The sequence below is a fragment of the Dermacentor variabilis genome, chromosome 11, assembly GCF_050947875.1.
Source record: "Dermacentor variabilis isolate Ectoservices chromosome 11, ASM5094787v1, whole genome shotgun sequence".
Classification (NCBI taxonomy): Eukaryota; Metazoa; Arthropoda; class Arachnida; order Ixodida; family Ixodidae; genus Dermacentor; species Dermacentor variabilis.
In genome coordinates, this window is record NC_134578.1 from 9,896,161 (window position 1) to 9,918,951 (window position 22,791).

The window sequence follows — 22,791 nt, forward strand, 5'->3', positions numbered from 1 at the left end:
GTGCATCTTTATGTCTATTATAATTCGCATTTCAAGGGAAATCGCTTCTGGATGGTAAGGTGCTGGGATGCGAAGGGTGATGTTTCTTTTCTCAGCCCAAGGTCGCAGTTTTTCGTTTTTAAAGGCTGGGCCTTTGTCTACGACAACGACTCTGATGTTCTTGAAAATTTCTCGTTCCAGAAATATTACGCAGTTTGCGTCCTCCTTTCCAGTTTTGGCGGTGACAAAACGCGCGCATTCCTCCACGGCGACAAGGAATGCTTACGTCCTCTTAATTCCCTCCCCCATCTTTTTGATTTCAGCGAAATCAAGATGCACAACCTCGAAGTCGATATCGCAATACCCTGGCAATACCATCCTGTTGGCTCTAGACTTGTACTTGGCTTGAAGAAGCTGATACTGGTGACAAGTGTTCTCATAATTTGTGATGTCTTCTTTCATATTTTTCCAAGCGAAACACTGGGTTATATTCTGGCATGTCTTCCAGAATCCGTCGTGTCTTCCTGACTCTGGACTAGTGCGGTAAAGCTTCAGGACTGTTGGTACTTTGGTCTCCGGGATGTATAATTCGCCTTTCTTTACATCCATCTCCTGTGTGCCTTCCCAAAGCTGTAAAAGGTTTATATTTCTAGTTGGGGTTTCAAGCAACATGTGGAGTCGAGATAAAGCATCGGCATCTTGATGTTTTTGTCCAGGGCGATGTATGATGTCAAAGCTGAATTGCTGTACTTCGCTAACGCATCAAGCTATTCTGCCCTTCGGCTGCGATAGATCTAACAAGTACGTCAACGCATGGTTGCCTATGAGCAGTTGGAAGTGGTTGCCTTGCAGGTAGCTTCTGAAGTATCTCATGGCTAACACCACCGCCAGTGTTTATGTCTACGTAGTTGCATAATTTTGGCGTACCTTCGTAAAAGTGGAAGAGTAGTAACCAACTGCCCTCAGCTACTTTCCTTGGTGCTTTGTAGCATCACGCTGGTAGAGTATGGCGCCAACTCCATAATAAGATGCGTCGGTATAGAGCTCAAAGGGCGCAGTCGGAAACAGGAACCCGTGGAGAAGAAGATGAACGTCGCGTTCAAAGAGGGACGAACTACCATCGAGGGCTACAAAGCAAGTGACAAACATGCCGGGCCGCTGGATGATGTCACCACGCTTGGTGTTCAATGGAGCGTTCCAAGTACCTCCGCTTTACGGCTGGCGACCCCGTCACTAAAAGTACCGTTGCTGCCTACAATAAACAAGACGAGTCATCTTAACCCATTAAACTCAGACAGCTGCAACGCCGCCAAGAAAGTGATATAACTGTTTTCAACGCACTTCTTGACCTTCAGTAAAGCTCGATGAAGCGACAGCAGCAGCTGGTAGATCTTGTTACGCTGTCAAGATCTGGAAGCCTTCCTTAAAACCGGACATATTTGATGGAGATTCGTCCGGTGTACATACCTGGCTTCATTTTTAGGAGTATGCTTGCTCCATGAATAAATGATTGACTGACGAGGATCGCATACAGAACATGCAGGTATTTCTGTGGGGCAACGCACGGAAATTCATGCTAGCAAATAAGGCTGGAGATCGGGCTAGTGGGTGTCGTTTTCACGGTAGTTGGGTGGTGTTGTGGCTACTCTGGTCATCTTTAGCTTCACGTGCTGAGTGACTCCGTGTCCCTCAGTTAATAAGCAGTGCGCTTTACATTGTGCTTTATCGATTCATATTTGTGTAAAGCGACTCAGCAGCATAAATAAAGTTGGAATGGACTACAAATAAAGAAGTATAGCATCGCGCACGCATGTATACAAATAGATAAGTAAAAAACACATTATGCCTACCGCATAATTTTGATGCGTTGGCAGATATTCTCGGGAGTACGTTTTAAACAATTCTAACCTTGTAGCCGACGATTTAGGCACTCATTTCATTAGTAACGAAGCATTTTAACAAACCACACAGGCCGCTCATTGGGCTCATTAGACGGCTCTGAATGCAAGTACACGTGCGTATAGCGTTCATCTTGCATCTACACGCACTTTCGTTCCCTATTAGTCAACGGAAGCTCTGATCTATGCCACCTGACCCGTATGCCATTTCAGCGTCAGTCGAAGCGCACTCAACTAGTAATTGGGCTTTTCTGGTGCAAAGCGTGCCTGATGTTAACGTATCAGTTCACATATAAGCTCATCTAAATCACTTTTGTCTTGCAGCCTGACTGGATGCAGTGTGTCTAAACCGCCCCTTTCATGGTAGCATGGCCATGGTAGCAGATGCCTGCCACATAACACAGACTTGTCCAGCCTTACAACCCGTATAGGTTGGCCTTGTCGACGAAGACACAAGATGGCACTACTAACATAGCCAGTGCGTCCCTTTTTATTTAGATCATGGTGACGCGAAACAGTAATTGTCGGGCTGCCTAGAGTTTGTCGTTGATTCTCGGGTTTTCCTTGGCTTCCCGAAACTTGGAGTGGCTTCGTGTGACCATGAAGGACTTAGTGTTCCCGCAGGAGTGATGCATTTCCTGAAGTTGGATATTTTGGCTCCTGCTTAAGTTTTTCGAGAGAGGCCGCATTGTTCAACGAGTAGATACGTCTAGGAGTACTTATTTCTGGTCAGCAGCCGCTGAACGTAGTCGGACTGGCTGCTCAGTGGATGTGGGTTGGCTTGTCGGAGCAGAGGCTCCGTATCTTCACTGCGTCTGGTACAATTCTCAAACAACTTTGCAGCGTCAGTGCTAAGTAACTACGTTTTGCATTTATTTACTTTACATTTAACTGTGCGGCAAGTTTGTCTATTGCAAGTCGGAAAACGATGCTCGGGCGGAGCAATTATAGGCCTGGCTATCCAAAGCTAAGTTTGCCTAGCTAACGCCATTCTCCTCCCGCACAGTTTGAGACATATCAGTCACCGATGCGCGATTAGAGCTTTAGACTGAGTTGAGAATGGTTGAATGAATTGCAAATAAAGAAGGCTTGGCTGGTTATCTTGTCCTTCTTGCACGCAAAGTGGGTGAAACTGTGCAGACTGCCAGGTCTGTTTTCTGGATATGTCAGTGGGGAAACAAGAAAAGGGATTATTTGTTAGCTCAACGAGGGACATTATATTTTTGTAAAAAAAAATCGAACGATACAAAATTCATGTCGTGGGCGCAGCGAATTTCGTATCATATTTAATATCTACAGAAAATACATATCTAATGTGGACATACCGAGTGGACATACACATATACTCTTTATACAGAATGGGCCCTTGCACCATCGAACCCCACACATCATTATCAACACACCCTGACCACAGGCTTTGTCATGCAGGTAAGCAAAGTGCGAGGCTCGTTTACCCAAGACTTCTGGAGGAGAGGTCTTCCGACGGGAGGATGGTGGTTCAAGTGCACGATGACCTCACGCTCAACCTCAGGAAATCGTCAGTCGCAGCCGGAGAAATCCGTGTGCTGACGGAGGAAGACGGACGCCGGGTCACGCGATTTGTGAGTTGAACATGTAGTGAATGTCAGTAAACTATGAAAGCTACTGTAGTGAAATATTTATCATGATTACTTGCCCCAATCTCACGAGATGCGCACTTGTTTTTGAAACCCCGTAAGGAGGCCCTATAACCGCAAGTATTCAGAATAAACAAACAAGTATTGCGCAACATGTATGACGCAAGGCTCAACAGTATCATGACTTCTTTATCTTCGTTGCCATAGCATCTGGGGCCGAATTCACAAAGCTTTCCGTTCGTAAGTGCTATTTTTCATTGGCTGATCGCCTTCGCTCATAATATGGCCTACATCACTATTGGCTGGCACGAATGCTTTAAGCACAAGAACGTTTGTGAATACGGTTCCTGATTGTCACAGGAGGAGCGAGGAACCTTTCACTTAAGAATGTGTAATTATGATAATCGCGTCTTGCCTTACTGCGACGCCATACTAGTGACAGCAGACATCAGTAACGGTCTGATTGTTACTGGATATTTAAATATCTATCAATATTCGCTAATCACTTTGTTTAGAACAAGTAGGACGCACAATAGAGTGGCGTCGCCAGCGCCTAGCGGCAGCTAGTGGAGCTCCATCTTGGGCAGGGGTTTCAATCACGCCTGAGACAACTTCGTGCTGCAATAGACTGTCATTTATTTACTTATTGTTATTAATGCACAGTTTTTACAAATAATTGCTTAAATATTTATTTACTTTGAGGCGAGAGTGGAGAAAAAAATTTAACTAACAAACGACGGCATTTGACGGAATTGACGGCATTGAAGTGCACGTAATTTTTTTTCTTTAGACCTGTTCAAGTCAATTATTTTATTGAACATGTTAAAGCTGTACAAGATTTCGTGGTTATTCCTCAGTACTAAGTAGGAATTGGGAAAATAGCAGCAGATCCTAGATATCCAGCCTTCAGGCTCTCGGAATTGTGAATCGGTTTTAAAGATGAACATTTTAGAAAAATAAAGCTTACCTCTCTTAAGGTGAAACGAACCTAAGCGTAACGCCAATGTATTTGATGAGCGATTAATAGAAGCAAGTTTATGATTTTTTTTACTAATAATACATCCCGACTGCAATTCGGCAACTGCAAGAAGTGAACTAGCCTAGGAAGTAAGAAAGTACAATATCTTGTATACTATTGCCTAATTACCGATTACTACAGAATATCTGAGGCCCTTGTTCACCGTCTTCCTCGCCTAAAAGTGTCGTTATTATGTCTACTTATATTTATATTTGAGAACGTTGGCCTTCACACAGATGAGGCAAATGAAGGCATATCACTATTGAGACCTTTCGAAGTGAAATCGCTTGAAGAACATCTGTAAAACTTATTTACTTATTCAGCTATTTCAGTTTTATGCAATTTTACAGTATAAAAAAACAGCTGCCATAGAAGTGCTTTTCCTAATAACATTCGGCAGGGACCCTTTAACAAATTTGTTGGGTCCCAAAAGTTTGTACTTGGCCATTGTAAGCGTTAATTAGGTTAAATAAACTTTCAAACTTTCAAGCCATTGCAAGGTGTCTCTTCGCGCCACTAGCACCAGGAAATTTATTTTGCTTCGTAGACGTGGCTCTGCAAAACTTGTGAAATCAAGTATGACTTTCACAGAAACGATAACTATAGTAACCATCCAGTACACAAGAGCAACTGCAACAGAAAACCTGAATAATACGATTCATTAAAGATAGTAAAGCGAATGGATTCAAAATATATAATTAATTTCAGGAGTTTTAAGGACGCCTCCGTTTTACAACAGATACGGCAGGCACCGCTATAATATGAAACAATGGTTTAAATGTCGCCATGTTGAAGAGTCGTCCAGACACAAGAAAGAAATGTCGCTCAAACGTCCACACGATTAAAAAGTCCAAAGGACACGAGCGCTACTTCAAGCGACATTTTATAGAAAAGACCAGCGAGTATACGATGAACAAAGAAAAATCAAGACGGCTTCAAAGAGTGCAGAAAGCGTCTTATCGTCTTACTTGCCTGCAATCCCTAGATGGTGCAATAGCTGCCTGTAGTTAATACTGCATGCATGTTGTGCTTTCTTACCTCCATCGTCTTATTGTATTATTGATGGAAAAGTAATTTTTTTTATCCCATTTCAGACTATCATAGAAAATTGCCCTTCCAGCTTTCTGTTGCTCAATAGATGCTAGCAAAAGATTTTCCAAGCCAATCAGAAAACCGGGAAAGTACTAAGAAGTGAAGCAGCACTTTTTCGTATTTCGCGGGCTTTCTTTCACGTATATGTTTATAAATATGTAGTCAACACTTGTTAAGGCAGCCAATAATATTTGTTTTCAAAGGAAACGACAGTGACATCTCATGAATGTTTGACTGAGTTGTTCGGACGATGCTGTGGGTCACCGCCCGATGCTTCCGTCGGTGGTACAGTAAATTTGAGACCTGGAGACTAAATGAAATCAGATTAGAATAGTTTTCCATTATACGACTATTGCTGTGTTCAAGTCACAGCTGACCAACAAATCACTACACACCTATCTTGGCCGATTTTTTTCGTCGGTGTAACGTCGATACAGTGGAACAGAACAAGTAAATTTTATATTTATCATACAAGATCGAATGCATGCGTATTGCCTTCAACTAAAATAATGTCGTATGTAACAGGTGACAACACTCCTTCAAATACAGCAGATGAGTTCTACGGAAGCCCGCAAGGTGGTGGAAGGTTTGTGAGCGGGAACTAAGCACTACAGATAGATGGAGAAAATTTTTTCCATTTAAAGACGTTCCTACGGGCTTCGGCAATACTGATATGCCTGTCGTATTCAGTTTCCCTGTTCGAGTTCTCGATCAATGCGGCCTGGCTCTGCGATTCGCTGGCCTCCTGCTTAGCTCAGATAGCAGAGCGACCTCCTCGGAAACGGGTTGGTCCTGGGTTTGATCCCGGGAGCAAGACAAATTATTCGTAACTGCGAAGTTTTCTTTCTGAGAAGCCCACATAGTTTCAGAACGACAGTGAAGCTGAGCTAGTTGGCAAGGATTCAGGAAGCAAAGAAGGGGTAAAGCGTGCAGACACGGACACAAAAGAAGTGGAGAACACGAGCGCCGACAGCGTTATGTTGTTCATTTCTCAACTTTTGTGTCCGTGCCTGCACGCCTTATCCGTTCTTTACACTAAGTAGGTTTGCTTTGTAGCTTCGTGCTAGATTAGGAATTTTTGGCAGAGAACAGGACAGAGTTATTCACACTAGCTATAGCTTTGTTACATTAATGCTTGCTGCTTTGGTATTACATTCGTGACACTTTACTAAGTTTCTTCCTTTTATTTTCATCGTGATAAATTGGTGAGGGCAAGGCAAATCACCATAAACTTCGAAACATTTAAGAGGGCTTGATATTTTTTTGCTCGCGACAAGTGCCCGAAGATGAAGTTGTTACGCCGGCTGTGCGAAAAGATAACTGTGCTGAAAAGCCTCAGATGCCTACATATACAACAAAGCTGTCATAGTGACAAGATGTTACTGAGATCGTGCACTCCAACCGCTATTGCAAAATGACGACGGAAGTTTATTGAGAAAATTGTTCGAGCTAGAGCGTTAAGCCTTAAAGGGCATGTTGAGAGAGAGAGAGAGAGAAACGAAAAGGGAAATGTAGGGAGGTTAACAATGACGCGCCCGGTTGGCTATCCTACAAGACAAGTTTTTTTGCCGCAATTGAACACTCACAAAAGGAAGACATAAAGACAACACGGGTGTTCTGTGTCTTCCTTTTGGGAGTGTTCAATTGCGGCAAAAATCATGTCTTTTATCAAGCACCAACTAGGTCAACAAGCAGTTCTGTGGCTATCCTACACCTGGGGAGAGGGAAATGGGAGGAATAGATATGAAAGAGAGAGAAGAAAAATAATAAAGAGTCAGCCATTCACAGAGTCTGTCGCAGAGGAAAATCAACTGTCACAAGCGCTCGCACAGTCCAGTAGCCTTCAAGAGGGGCAGAAGGGCTCTTCTGGCCTTCCGCATGCAAGAATGCACAGACCATTTTCCGACTATGTTTTCCTCCGAGAGCCCTCTATTATATGACAGGGTGAGCTTAGGTTGTAGAGTACTTCGTTGAGCGTCAGAGGATGGGCAATGAAACAGAAGGTGCTCTAGAGTGTCAGCTAACTCGCACAGAATGATCGCCGCGCTGTTGGTCATTCCTATTAGAAATGAATAGGTATATGTAAGTGCGACGCCCAACCACGCGTGACACAGTAATGTTGTTTCGCGACGGGAGAGTCCCGGTAGCAGCCGAAGTCACAAATTAGGGTCGAGAGAGTGCAAGCGTGAGTAAGTGAAACCCAGTGAACTCCATTGTGGAAATGCAGTGTGGCGAGACAGTGATTGGAGTTTCCGCTCAGCATCCGTTACTGACAGTGGTATAGGCACCCGCTGATGCGTTTGATGAGCCGAGCGAACAGTTTCATCTGCACTGTCGTTGCCGACAATTCTGCAGTGGCTCGGCAACCACTGAAATAAATTGCGTCGAAGAGGCCGAGGAGTGCGGATGTTTTCATGTCGGCTCCGGCTTTCTCAAATGTTATCGCAGATTTCTCTGTGATTAGCGACCTAAAGTTTTCACCAAACGATTCTTGAAGTTCTCCGGACTCTGTGGACACCTCGCCTTCAGGTGGGACTTTCCATTTTCGTGGGAACCGCACCTTTTCTCCACCCGCCACGCCGCCGCCGCACTAAGCCTAGCTGGCCGGTCGTTAAGCCTCCGACTGCACCGACTGGGTCTCGGCGGCGTGTCGCGCCTCGGCGCGCGGCGTTTACATCTCCTACCAGAGTGATCCCGCACCTCTGTCTTCGCTATGGAGATCCAGGTCGCCGGCCAGGATATTTCGCCAGATGAAGTGACCGCCCAGTCTGGCTGGCTCACTGCACGATCCCGCCGCTCAAAACGCGGCACGGACAGCTTGACCCCGGCCGATGAATCATCTCAAGCCCCAAGTAGCCGGCCCCGCTCTCGGGTGAGGCAGCCCGTTAAAGCTCAAGTTTTGAAGGCGGGCCGCATGCCGCCGCTTCCGACGGAGGATATCAAAATTGTCATCCGCCCCAAGGGCGCCCTTCATATAGCCAAGATCGGCAGTCCTGTGGTAACCACCGCCATTCTCCAAGCAGCCAACCTCACGGACGAAGAAAGCTCAGGAGACACTGTCTGCCCGAATACGCAACAAAACATCGTTGTCGTGAGCACACCTCACCCGGACCATGCAGACCGGTACGCTCGCATCCGCTCTATCCATGTGAACGGCATCACACACGAGGTCAATGCATACGAAACCGCAGCTGAGCACACGACGAAGGGGGTCATCCGTGGGATCCCACTCACGGAGACTCCCCAGCAGATCCACAACAAAATTGTCACTGCCCGAAACCCGACAGCCTTGGCAGCCAAGCGCATCGCTTCTACTACAACAGTGATAATCGCTTTTGACGGACTGGATGTGCCTTATCAGGTCCGCTACGGTTCCACGTTACTCCCATGTTCGCTATATCGGAAGCAAATTGATATTTGTTACCAGTGTGGCCGCCTCGGACACCGTATGGACGTTTGTCCCTACCCAAATAACAAGATATGCCGGGGCTGTGGTGTCCGCAACCCCCCCGCCGACCATAACTGTAACCCTAAGTGCTCACTCTGTGGTGGTCCCCATCTCACCGCGGACAAAAGCTGTGCCGCTCGATATAAAACCCCGTACGTCATCCGCAAGCGTATCGGAGAACGACGAACAACCAGCCAAGCCACCTATACACAAGCCGGCCCCTCCACCCTGAGCACCAGAACCAGGCCACGCTCCCGCACACCGTCAAGGGGGAGCCGTTCCCGCTCCAGAACTCCATCTCGATCCAGGCAACAACGCTCAAGATCCCGGTCTGCATCGGCTTCACGCATCACATCTACCAACCACAGCAAGGTGAGCTTCGCAGACGCTGTCATGGGCACCTCGCGAGAGGGTCGTAAGATCGCCAACACACAAGTCACCCACCCTCCTCTTTCACCAGAAAACCCAGAAATAGCTCAGCTTAAGCGCGAGAACGCCATCCTACGCGATCTCCTAACTAAACTCTCGCAGGAGGTTAGAGACCTCAAACAGTCCCAAACACCAGCCCCTACACCTATCGCACAGAACGTCCCTGCCCCTAGTCAGGAGGCCCCCTCGACTCCCGCCCCCAAGAAGAGAGCCCTGCAAGATGGAGCCACGGGCCAGGTCCGCTCTGAAGTCAAAGACATGCTCATCTCACTTCAAACAACTATTAGTACTTTCCAACATGCACTGGACTCCATCCAGCAAGCCTTCATTGGTATTGTCCAACGCGTGACCAACCTGGAAACTCATATTCTCACGCCTCCTAGCCATGCCGCCCCCGTCTGCGACCCTTCTGGGACGCCGATGGCGACATCCACCATCTCCCATCATGGCTCACACTAATCAAGACGCCCTCATCTGGCAGTGGAACTGCCGAGGCTTTCACCATAAACAACCGGTACTCAATCAATACCTACGCCAACATACCCGCCGCCCGGATGCTATCCTACTTCAAGAAACCAACAACGCCCCGACCACGCTCCCCGGTTATCAAACCTTCCATACCACCCACCCTCTTCACCGGGTCTCCACCCTAGTACGGCGTCGTATTCCTGTTATTGAACATGATCTCAATAGTCCTCACATCGAACATCTATTCCTCGAATTAATTCCCAATCGTAAACGGAAAGAATGCATCTTCCTTCTGAACATTTACAATAGCCCCAAGGATAAAGCAAGGTGTCGCTTCCTCACCCTGTTTAAGAAGGCTCTTCACGTAGCTGGAACGCACCCCCTACTCATCGGCGGTGATTTCAACCTCGCCCATACAGGCTGGGGCTACGTTCGCACGGAAGCTGCAGCTCGCAACCTCTGGCAAGATTACCACGACTTAGGCCTTACGCTCATCACGGATCCCTCCTTTCCTACACGCCTCGGTACTTCCACTACCCGGGACTCTACCCCCGACCTCACCTTCATCAAACATATCAACAATGCACACTGGACCAATACCCAGCAAGACCTGGGCAGCGACCATTATATCCTTGCTCTCTCTTTACCCCAACTCGCTGCCGCCCCTGCCCCCACTAAAGAATTCACCATTACCGACTGGGACGTTTTTCGAAAAATACGCATAGGTTCTACCTCAGCAGAAGGCATTACCGACATTAACACCTGGATGCAAGCGCTACGCACTGATGTTCAAACGGCCACTCGGGTGGTAACTACAGATGCCTCAGTTGAACGCATGGATAGCCGCCTCGCCCATCTTCTGGAGGCTAAAGCCTCTATCCTAGCTCGATGGAAGGGGCAGCGCCTAAACCGTCGCCTCAGAACTAAGATCTCCAAACTGAACACAGCCATCGAGGAGCATTGTCAAACCCTCAGCCGGCAACAATGGACTGAGCTGTGTAACACGGTGGATGGACAACTTCATCGCCCTTCCTCGTGGAAACTCCTCAAACATCTGCTTGATAATACCACCACCCGCACCACCCAACAGGATCAGCTGCAGAAGCTCCTGTATACGGAGACCCTTAAGCAAGGTCCACAACAGGTGCTTGACTACCTCTGCGCCAGATATATCTCCAGGGGACAAGTCAGTCCACACAGCAATTACATCGGTAGCCCCAACCCTACACTAGACGCCGATTTCAGCGTATCTGAAATACATGCCGCTCTACGCAAGCTTAACGGTCGTTCTTCTCCAGGGCCAGATGGGGTCACTAACAAAAGCCTTCGCAATCTCGATGACGAGTCCGTGTCCCATCTGACTGACTACATCAACGATTGCTGGCGCAGTGGTGCCCTTCCAGCCGCCTGGAAGACTGCCAACGTTATCCTAATCCCAAAGCCTGGCAAACCATCTAGCCTCAATAACTTAAGGCCCATCTCCCTCACTTCATGCGTAGGCAAGGTGATGGAACACGCCTTCTTAGCACGCATCAACAGTCACCTCGAGGACTACTCTCTCTATCCCCACACCATCATTGGATTTCGCCCTCACCTTTCTACTCAAGACGCTATGTTGCAGCTCAAACATCAAGTGCTAAACGATCGTTCCCGTAACATGAAAGCCATCCTCGGACTCGACCTCGCTCAAGCCTTTGATAACATTTCCCATGCAGCTATCCTTGACCAGGTCTCCAACCTCCACCTGGGAGAGCGAGCCTACAATTACATCCGTGACTTTCTCTCCAATCGCACGGCTACCCTCTCGGCCGGGGATTTACGATCAGACAAGCTTCCCCTTGGCAGCAAAGGCACCCCGCAAGGTTCAGTTATCTCTCCCATGCTCTTTAACTTAGTCATGATTGGCCTTGCCAAGCACCTACAGCAAGTCGACAATATCAACCATACCATCTACGCCGACGACATCACCATCTGGTCGTACCGAGGCAGTGATGGTCAAGTGGAATCAGCCCTCCAAACGGCGATTGACACGGTTGAAGCCTATCTCCAAGGGACCGGACTGCGCTGTTCGCCGGCTAAATCGGAGCTTCTGTTATACAAGCCCATTCAGCGGGGTCGCCCTCCCAAACACCAATCTGATCACCGACCCTGTGACGCCATCACCCTACGCCTTCAAGATGGCAGTCCTATCCCACACGTCCCTAGTATCCGGGTTCTCGGTCTCACCATCTCTACCAACGGCTCCAACGCCTTGGCTCTCAACAAGATCTGTGCCCAATCGCAAAACACCCTACGACTTCTTAAACGTATATCTAACCGTCGAGGAGGACTCAAAGAAGAAAGCCTTCTCCGACTCGTCCAATCCTTTGTCATATGCCACATTACGTACGTTGCTGCGTACCTCAACTGGTACCGGGCTGAGCAAAACAAGCTTGACACCCTCATACGAGGGGTCTACAAGCAAGCACTTGGGCTCCCGCATTGCACCAGCACTGAACTCTTCAACCAACTGGGAGTTCACAACAACCTTACCGAACTCATTGAAGCCCAACAACGCTCCCAGCTTGAACGGCTCACCCTTACTGAAACGGGGCGCTTTATTCTGTCCACGCTTGGCTTCACCTACCATCAGCAACAGGGCCCCAAACAACCGATCCCGACCGACATACGTAGCTGGATCTACATAGACCCTATCCCTAGAAATATGCACCCTGAATACAACAGGGCCCGGCGCCGAGCTCGGGCCGGAGCTATCATAAAAGCCCTTGCCCACGTACCTGGCGTCACATTTGTTGATGCAGCCCAATACTCCCATGGCACACGATTTGTGGCCGTCGCCACACGCGATGGAGCCCTACGCCACGCCTGCAGCGTCACTACCCCCACTTCCGAGACGGCTGAAGAAGTGGCCATCGCCCTGGCCACTTTAGATCCCACCTGTCACACCATAGTGTGTGACTCTCGCTCAGCCGTTACTAACTTCAGCAAAGGCCGTATTTCTCCCCAAGCTCTTCGCATCCTCTGCCAGGCACCACACTCTAAAGACAGCATAATCTCCCTAACATGGATCCCGGCCCATGCGGGCCCTGTCCACCCACACCTCCCCAATCTCAACGAGGTCACCCACTCCATTGCGCGAGGTCTAGTCAACCGCGCCGGAGTCACTGGAGATGAGTTGGACACCAGGGAAAGTCTGACAACTTATAACGATCTCGTTAAGGCATTTCACCTCAGTCGCCGAATCTTCCCCCCGCCTCACCCAAAGTTCAGCCGGGCGCAGGCTACCACCCTGCGTCTACTACAAACAAACACGTACCCTTCACCCGCCCGCCTCCACCTTATATTTCCGGACGTCTACACTACCCCCAACTGCCGGTGCTGTGGAATTCACCCGGCTACGCTTCCGCATATGCTATGGGAGTGCCCAGCACAGTACACCCAGACTAACACCACGACTCTCTCGTCGAGGTTGCATGAGGCTCTGCGGAGCTCCGCCCTCGACGACCAAACCTGGGCGACCCAGCACGCCCGCGATGCGGCGGCGAGGCAAGCCCTCGACGTCCCTTCGTGGGAGGCTTAGGCCCGGCCATCATAAAGTGCTGGTTCTAGAATAAAAGTTTATTCCTCCTCCTTGCTCGAGCCTGTGGGGATGAACAAGGTTGACGCGTGTGGGGCAATAGGCGCATGTCCCCGTTTACAGTGCACCAGTAAATAAAATAAAGCGTTTTGATGCACTGCTGCACTTGTGTATGTAAATGAGTACTCCAATCGTTTTACAGCACGAGTAATATTGTCACGGGTATAAAACTATTTACAAGATGTGTTTACAACGCGTATATAAACAGCAGCCGAGAATCCCGAGAGGCTGTTGTCACTTCGTCGTCTTCACTATAGACGACCTTGTCCTCTTTTCCCCATCGTAACACGAACCCCGGCAGAAAAAAGTACCGTCCCGGTGCTTCAGATGGGGCGGACTGTAAGGGCATAGTAAGGCTTAAGCCGAGAGACGTGTACGACGTCAGGCGGTGTTGAGCGAGGTGGCATGACGAATTTCTCGGGGATTATCTCGTAAGTGACATTGGTCACTTGACGTAGAACACGGTAAGGGCTGTTGTAGCACGGAAGGAGTTTCTTGGAGGGGCCCACATGGCGGCAAGGGGACCAAAGTAGCACGAGAGAGCGTGGTGAAAATATGTGTCACGACGGTGGCGATTGAAAGCGTGCCGTTGAGATTCCTGTGATGCTAACAGATGAGTACGTGCAAGCTAGCGCACATGGTGGGCGTGGGCGATGGCGTCACGGGCATACTTGGTCCTCGAATTATGTATCAAGAGAGTGAAGCGTCCAATGGTAATACAGGGTCACGACCGAGGAGTAAGTAAATGGGGAAATACCCAGCATTATCGTGGTGTGATGAATTATAGGCGAACGTGACGTAGGGCAGCGCCACATCCCAGTTCTTGTGGTCGGGTGAAACGTATTTCGATAGCACGTCAGTAATGGTCAGATTAAGTAAGGCCGTTGGTCTGGGTATGATAGGAGGTGGCCAGTTTGTGCTTCGTAAAACATGAGCGGAGGATATCGGTGATGACTTGGGAGAGGAAAGTGTGGCCTCGGTCAGTAAGGAGCTGTCGCGTGGCGCCATGAACTAAAACGATGTCCCGGAGTAGGAAATCTGCGACATCGGTTGCGCAGCTCGTGGGAAGTGCCCGAGTCGTAGCATAGCCCGTCGCGTAATCAGTAGCGACAGCGATCCTCCTGTTGCCGGCGCTGGACTCGGGGAAAGGGCCAAGGAGATCCAAACCCACGCGAAAGAACGACTCGGGTGGAATGTCGGTCGGCTCTAAGTACCCGGCAGGAAGCGTTGCTGGCTTTTTCCGATGTTGACAGGGCTTGGAAGCACCTACATAGCGCTGCACGGAGCGTGCGAGGCCGGGCCAGTAGAAGCGGTGGCGCACGCAGTCGTAAGTGCGAGCAAAGCCAAGATGTCCGGCAGTTGGGGCGTCATGAAGCTCCTGAAGCACGGATGAGCGGAGGTGTTGAGGAACGACAAGGAGAAGGGGAGGACCGTCAGGATGAAAACTGCATCGGTACTATATCCCGTCGTTGAGAACGAACCACCGTAACGATGGATCAGTAGGATCAGATTCCATTCGGTCAATGAGGGTCCTCACAGTAGTGTCATGGCGTTGCTCGTTGGCCATGTCCAAAAGCTGGGAAATGGAAAGAACACTTGCGGAAGCGTCCATGTATACTTGATGAGAGTATACAGGCGCCTGAAGTCACGCCGATTCCCGCCAGTGCCATGACGAGGCTCCTGCCATGTAACCATAAGCTAAGCTTTCATTTACTGATATCGACAAGCAGTTTCAAGAACAGTGTCGAGATGACGCCTAAACATTGCTGTCGATGTGAAACGAAGACTTACTAATCTCTACACGGCTCACTTTCTGCCAACAGGACAAACGGGGCAGGAATGGCTGCAGGGAGGCTTGTCGTGCCATGTCGACCACGATGATGTATAGTTTTCGTGAAGTGGAAACGATCAACAATGAAAAACCGCTCCTGCAGTGAGAAGTTAAATGTACACGACAGTCGGGGTCCAGAAAGGCCGTCGGAGCCTTTAGAAGGTTCCCTCGGGGAGTCATTCGAATTTTAGATCTTAGAGTTCTTATTGCAAATAAACCGCTCAGCATTATTGTTTTGAAATTTTCCGCTTTCTGAAAATTTCCAAACCTGAACGCATACAGTGGTGAACCTCTAAGCTCTAAATCAATTGTTGAAAGTCTTTTTATAAGTTCACAGGTTTTTATTCGTGAGCCTGAAGCGGTCCCGTGTTCAATGGCCACCGGCGCAACAGCCGGGGCGAGGCGCAAGCATACAGTGAAGAAGGTTCACTCAGGCTGCGTAGTATTGTCGCAGGGACTAGAAGGACGCCTTCGCCGGAAAGGACTGCATGGAAACACTCTGATAACATACGGCCTATCTAGGCCTTTTGTGGGTTGTTACCGCACACACACACACACACACACACACACACACACACACACACACACACACACACACACACACACACACACACACACACACACACACACACACACACACACACACACATATATATATATATATATATATATATATATATATATATATATATATATATATAGTGTAGCCGATTTTAGTTGACACATTGAGACGTTATTACTAATTTGCTGATTACGTTATAAGTTCTACCGCTGTGAAAATGGTGATTTTTGAGACCGATTAGTGCCGGAAGCAAATCGAATGGAATATCGTATAGTATAATATATAATGTTATAAACAATGTTCACATCCTGATCTTCTTAAATTCAGCAAGTTTCCGTCTTTGCACACCACGTTATGAAGCGTTGTTTATTAAAACGTCGAATGGAGGATTAGGAACAATAAAGTAGTTTCTTTGCATGCACGAACTCTTCAGAAAGCGCGAATGATCGATGTACAGCCTCTGAAGTACGGCTACCTAAGGGAAGTAGCCTGCTCCACTACGCAAGTTCTGATGTTTCATGTCTATAATGTTTAATTTTGGGGGAAAATGTACCGTGCTTTTGTTAACATTTTGTTTAATTGGGTGCAGGGGACGTTTTGAAACATTTTAAAAGTATAAAAAAAGCATTCCCCTATAGGAATCGAATATTGTGCTATTCGATTCAGGATTTGAATCAAATAGGACAATATTCAATTCGTCATTACACGTTTCCACTATTCGCACACCCCTAGAGTTATAACTGAAATAATATTTCATTATTTTTGCACATCTGTACTCTTCGCAGTTAGAAATAAATGTGAAAATGTTGTTCTTTTTTTTTCTTGATATGGGATGACTGTAGGCATTGCAAGGTTAAGTAACATAATGTCATGTCCAATGTGCAATAAAAACACTAATACAGGAACACACATGAACGTGATTCTTCAAGTAGACCTAGGAGTAAGGACTATATTCAAATTTGCTGGCTTTCTTCAAGTATAATCATGCACTAGGTAGCGAAACAAGCCACTCTTACGAACTCAATGTAAGCTTTTCTGCTATAAACTTGTGACTAGCAGTTATCGCTGTGAAAAACTGAATTGGAGTCGTTGTTATAACTTTAAAATGTTCTTTCTAAAAGCACAGGGCACAAGAGGTTCGAAAATGGTGAACGAAATGTGTTCGTGTACATGTGTTTATGTCGATCATTTCAAACCATTATTCCTTACGAAGTCGCTCAGCTTTCCATAGTTACCAGGTTGGATTATTTATACCTGACAACACGGAAAATATTTTGTTTATGCTTTCTCTCAAGCAAGCTCATGATTGATTTCAGTACAACGGAGAAGATATTGAGAAAAATCTTTATGAAGACGAAGCAAAAATTGCTTCTGTCATGCTGACCACAACTGAAAGCGGTGTCCGCATGGTAAGTACGAGAAATAACTGCCGCCATGTATTTTAGCATGCATGCTTCCCACGTATTATGCCACCGGGAAAACATTTCGAATATAAAAGATAGATAGATAGATAGATAGATAGATAGATAGATAGATAGATAGATAGATAGATAGATAGATAGATAGATAGATAGATAGATAGATAGATAGATAGATAGATAGATAGATAGATAGATAGATAGATAGATAGATAGATAGATAGATAGATAGATAGATAGAGACATGCTCTTTATTAGAAGACACAGCTTTTTGCCTGCGCGTATACAGCCGTTGGCATGCTACTCTGCATAGGGATGGCGAATGGAACTAAAAATTGCAGAGGAGAGTGGAAAAACTAAAAAAAAAGAATAAAAATAAATATGAAATGCTCAAGTGGGCCGGATACTAATATTTACAGGTGAGATGACGGGTAACCTTAGGCTTTTCTATATGAAATGTTGAATCTTTAAAGCTTTCCGATAAGGCCAATTTCTGACAGGTATTCGAGCAGTACATCCAATATATGCCGCTGTGTGGAAGGGCCGGGCATTGGACCTAAGATGCTCGGCGGCGTTAATGTATCGTGGCAAATCAATTGTCACTAAAAAATTGTCTCTCGTCGCGGTACGCCAGCCATTCAAGTAGTACGTGCTCCACTGCCTCTAAGCTGCCACAGTCATCACAGTAGGGATTGGTGGTACGCCCTATGCGGTACAGATAACTGTTCGTGTATGCCACGTTCGGTCGAAGGCGATGGTATAATGTCTCAAAGCGTCGAGGAAGTCGTCGCGAAATTTTCGATCTCACTTCTGGATCAATATAACGCACAAAGCTATCTTGGTGAAGCGGCAGATGCTAGAGGTGATCTTTTTCTCTATAGACATATATTTTTTGCCCTCTTCGAAGCGTTGGAAAAATTATCCTTCTGAAATTTCTGTATTGGAGTTAATTCCGGGTACCTTCATCCGCTTTTTCGTTTCCCGAAATACAGGCATCGGCAGGTATCCACTGGAATGTAATGACCAGAAATCTTAGCTTTGTTGTGAAGATAGCCAATCTCGAATGCTGCAGGTTGGTTGTTACATAGCTTGTGCCTGTTCCACACACTTTGTTGGGCTGGTTTCGAATCCGTGAATATTACCCATGTATTTGGCTGCTGCTGTCGAAGAACATACACAAGGGCCTCCTTAATGTCGTATAGCGTTGAGGCAGATGATTTCGCTCGCTCGAGACGAAACGAGAACTGCTGTCCCGTAGAGGGCACAAAAATTCCGCACGATGAGTGGCGTTGAGCTGTAGAGCCATCTGTGAAAATATGCAAAGCAGTTGCATATTCTTTAAGCATATATTCCGAAGCTATCGGATGGGTCGCTGCTTGAGGCATTTTCTTTTTCGCACTGATTCCAGGGATATATGGCACGATTTTCAGTGGAGACAGTGTCCACGGTGATTTGTTTCGTGGCATAATTTATGACGCCTGAATCAAAATAAGCATGCTTCCGACGGCCTTACCAAAGCTAGACGTAGCATGGCTTCAATAAGAAACCTTTAAAAAGTAGGTCTTTGTATGAACGACGTGCTTGAGATGAATCAGAAGTGCCTTCTGCGAAGTTAGCACTTCAAGAGGTAGGCATCCAGCTTCTGCTACAGTTCCTGAGCGGAACGACCCCTTCGGAAGGCCAAGACATATTGGAAGACAGTTGTTTCGTGCTGCCTCAAGTTTTCTCTTGCTTGTGGGATACATTTTGTGAAGGATCCGTACGTAATACCGCAGTTTTCCGACAACGCAGGCCTTATGGAGGGGCACCACTGATCGACAGTTGCTTCCTCACTGTGATCCGGCTAAATATCGGAGTACGTGTGACACCGAGGAAATATTTTCACTCGTTTTTTTGTTTGAAGTGACCATGCGAAATTCGTATGGATCGTCACTCAAAGAAAGCTTTGTGTCTTGACCTATGAAAGGGTGAGACCACCCAACACTAATGCGTATTTTCCATACGCCTCAGCATGGAACCCATAGCAACGCTTTGGCGGGGGGACAATTTCAGACCCCTTGCATTTAGGTAGGCGGATGTATTTGCCAGTGCTATCTGGAGACGTTGTTGGGTGGTACTGCGGGAACGCGCCGCGCTCCAAATGCAGATGTTGTCCGCATACAGTGTGATGCTGACGCCACGGGACAGGTTCCTTTTATACTCCTCGTACAGCTGCAGAATGAAGCAGTGCTAAAATAGGTGACTAGCTGAATTTACGTTCGCACAAGAAAAGCCTGGTAATTGGTTCGATTTATTACGAGCAGACGTATAAGTGCTAATTAGTTTGTTTTAGCCTTTAAAATACTGATAGCCCATACCGTCCGCTATATAGTTTGTTCTATCAGTCTAAAGTTAAATATGCTGCGGCTTTTGCTTTATCTTGCCCGCCGTGTTATATCGGTGAATATGTTTGGCATTTCGCTGACGAGCTCGAAGTCGCTACTTTAAACCCTTCCGTGGTGGCCGGAATTCCATAGGGGCGAAATGAAAGAATGTTCTTTCTCTTAGATTTTTGTGCATGTTGAAAAAAAAAATTCCAAGGGGTTAAAACTCATCCATGGTCCTCCAGTAGGACGCGCGCCATAATCTGCTGGGAGTTCTGGAACACAAAAGCCCCTGAACTTATTAAATTATTGATTTATTATTTTATTTCGCCTTTTCCAAAACATAAAGGAAGGACTAGTGGGACCGAGACACAGGATCCAACCAAGGCAGATCTCTGAGCGATTTGAAGATGGCGTAGTGCCTCATGAAATCCACGAAATTGAGCAGAAGGAAATGTTGGATAAAACTCTCCCTTACAGACGCAAAGGTGAGGCTTACTTCTAGTGATATTTTGCAATAGGCGTCCTACGAAGATAAATTTCGGCATGATCCACTGAAGAAAATGTTATCATTAGGCTTTGTCTGTGAATGTGCGTATAATTTCAATTGAAATGTTCTTGACTGCTTTACTTTTGATAAGATTGCGCCCTACATCAACTTTAATTTTCAAGCATGTTCCCTGTATAGGAATCTTCGGTAAACGATATCTGAGGAACTTGTGGAAATGAAAGCGAAACATGACAACTGCGCTGAGCATTTCTTGCCACACAAAAGTAAGTCAAGTGCAAAGAAACACGAGGACAACATAAGGCATGGTGGACACACAGGCGCTACTAATCAACCATTGTCTTTGTTTTCTTCGAGCCTAACTAAGGCCCCTTCCGCACACCAGATTACAGGTCACGTGAATAACCTTATAATGAAAAAACAAAGTAAACCAGATAGAGCACAAAAACAAATTCAGAAGAAGGAAAACCGTAAAGAAATGTCTGGAAATTTTATATCTTTTTCAGTCAAAGTAAGGGAAGATGTACTGATGCATGCGGCCACAACGAAATGGTCAATTTTTTAAGCTTCAATCATTAGGCGAGTGGATTCACACTTATTTCTACCCACGATAACAATGTTATTTTGTGTGCTGTAGGCGCTTCGTCTAGAGGTCTGTACGTAACAACACTATTTCCCATTACAGCTCCAGATGTTCCCAGTGAACGAGCATCGTCGTATGGAAGCAGCGTTCCGGACACCGTAACTGTGGAAGTATTCATAGTTTCAGACAAGAAACATCACAGCTACTTCAGAAATACGGAGCACGAACTGTGGTATTTGTGCGTTATGATCAATGCTGTAAGTGTTTGTTTATTGCGTGCGCCATGTTCGGACTAATTGAGTGTAGATTATTATTGTTATTATTTGTTTTGAACACATATACACATATACACAGTTAACAGGAAAGGGAAAGCGAGGAGCAGGCTGGCAACTGCCACCGGAAGCGGCAGTTGCCCCTTCCGGTGGCGTTCGTGTGAAGTGGCGTTTTATTTTCCAATGCGAAGTGCATTTTGTTTTGACTATAATAACCTGGCGAGCTGAGGAAGTTCACATTTTGAGGGTGCCTTTGGTGGACTAAACAAGCGACCTTTTTATATTTATATTTAGCGGAAGCATGGGGAAGCTGATGGATGATGCGTAGGCTAAGTTTGACGTTTGCGGGTATAGTATGGCGTTTGAATTAAATTAATTAAGCAAGTGCTGCAGACCGTTATAAGTGTGTTAAGGAATTGCGTGGAATTTATTGGCCTGTAGAGGAAGAGCTAGCTGACACCGAGGTGAAATATGGTGAAAATGATGGGAACATTATGGCTCGCTGAACTCAACAGAAAGTAAAGGTGCGTGGGTGAACGAAGTGTGCTCTTTTCTAAATATTTCTTAAACAAGTGCTCGTAAGCATTAAATGAAAGCAACATTTCAAACGGTTGAATCGTTTATAGGCCAACGTGTTAAAGTGCCTTTTAATTACGGGCAACTCAAGCTTCCGATGTAACTGCTTGAAGGAAACGGATTCGTCAACGACTGGGCTGTGATCCCGGCTGCGTTGCACTGGTATGCGCTATCTTGTTTTTCCTTCTTGAAAAAATTAGAGGGCTGTGCGACGTTCGCGTGGCTGATTCAATTATTTTTCTACGCCGTTTCTGCAGTTTCTTGCGGGTTGTAACAAGGGCCTAGCAGCTAGTCATTGTACAGTGCTGAACGATTCGAACGCGATAACCAGCCCGCATTGCGGTCTGGGCTTCTTGTGCCATTAGTGGGCACTGGGGTGCCAAGTGCAATCACAATCTGTCACAAATGCCTTCGGTTTAATCGTACACCGCAATGCACTTGACCGCTGTCCCTAGCGCCCACTGGTGGTGGAAAAAGGTTGAGCGCTATGCGGACCAATTATGGCGTCACTGAGCATTGTACGTGTCATATCCTCCTTGCCTCTGTCATCTTTTCCTTGACGCCCCATTTTCAGAACGCCCGTGAGGTCTGCAATTGCTTCAAATATAATTCTAGAGTCGGTGACCGGGTAACAATGCATGAGAGGCTACAACTACAAAAGGGTGCTACACCTGCTCTTCATCTTTTCCTTACATGGATGGCACACACACGCGAAGAGCAGGGGTCCGTTAAGAGAGAAACAACATATAAGAGGGAAGGTCAAAGAGGGACATTTGCCAGTGGGCATCTCCCATTGGCTGCCATGGCCGAAATGAAACGTGCACTTGCCTAAGATTGGAAAGAAGGCACACACATAATTTACGTTACGGGAACGCTTCGGATCCCTTGTTTGCAAGGAAGAGCAGCGTGAGAGCGTCCGATTATTTTTTCTTAAGGTGGCGCCAAGTAGAGAGGTAACTAGGTAACGCAATCTAGGTAACGTGAGCCCTCCCCCTCCCCATCGTGATAATCATGTGTGTTGTCGACGCAATACATAAAGAATAGAGCTGAGCAAATATCAATTTTTATTACGCAAGCATTACACGCCCCATTA

At 46.8% G+C, this 22,791-nt stretch overlaps 1 protein-coding gene across 3 annotated transcripts in view; it reads left to right on the plus strand.

The window, feature by feature from the left end:
- LOC142564282 (venom metalloproteinase antarease TserMP_A-like) overlaps positions 1-22,791 on the plus strand; it is a 43,900-nt gene that overhangs the window by 4,416 nt on the left and 16,693 nt on the right. For all 3 annotated transcript variants that reach the window (XM_075675223.1, XM_075675224.1, XM_075675225.1), the window contains exons 2-5: positions 3,306-3,478; positions 17,295-17,387; positions 20,109-20,247; positions 20,953-21,107. In XM_075675223.1, the coding sequence (XP_075531338.1) occupies positions 3,306-3,478; positions 17,295-17,387; positions 20,109-20,247; positions 20,953-21,107 (560 nt within the window). The remainder of the gene's footprint in view (positions 1-3,305; positions 3,479-17,294; positions 17,388-20,108; positions 20,248-20,952; positions 21,108-22,791) is intronic.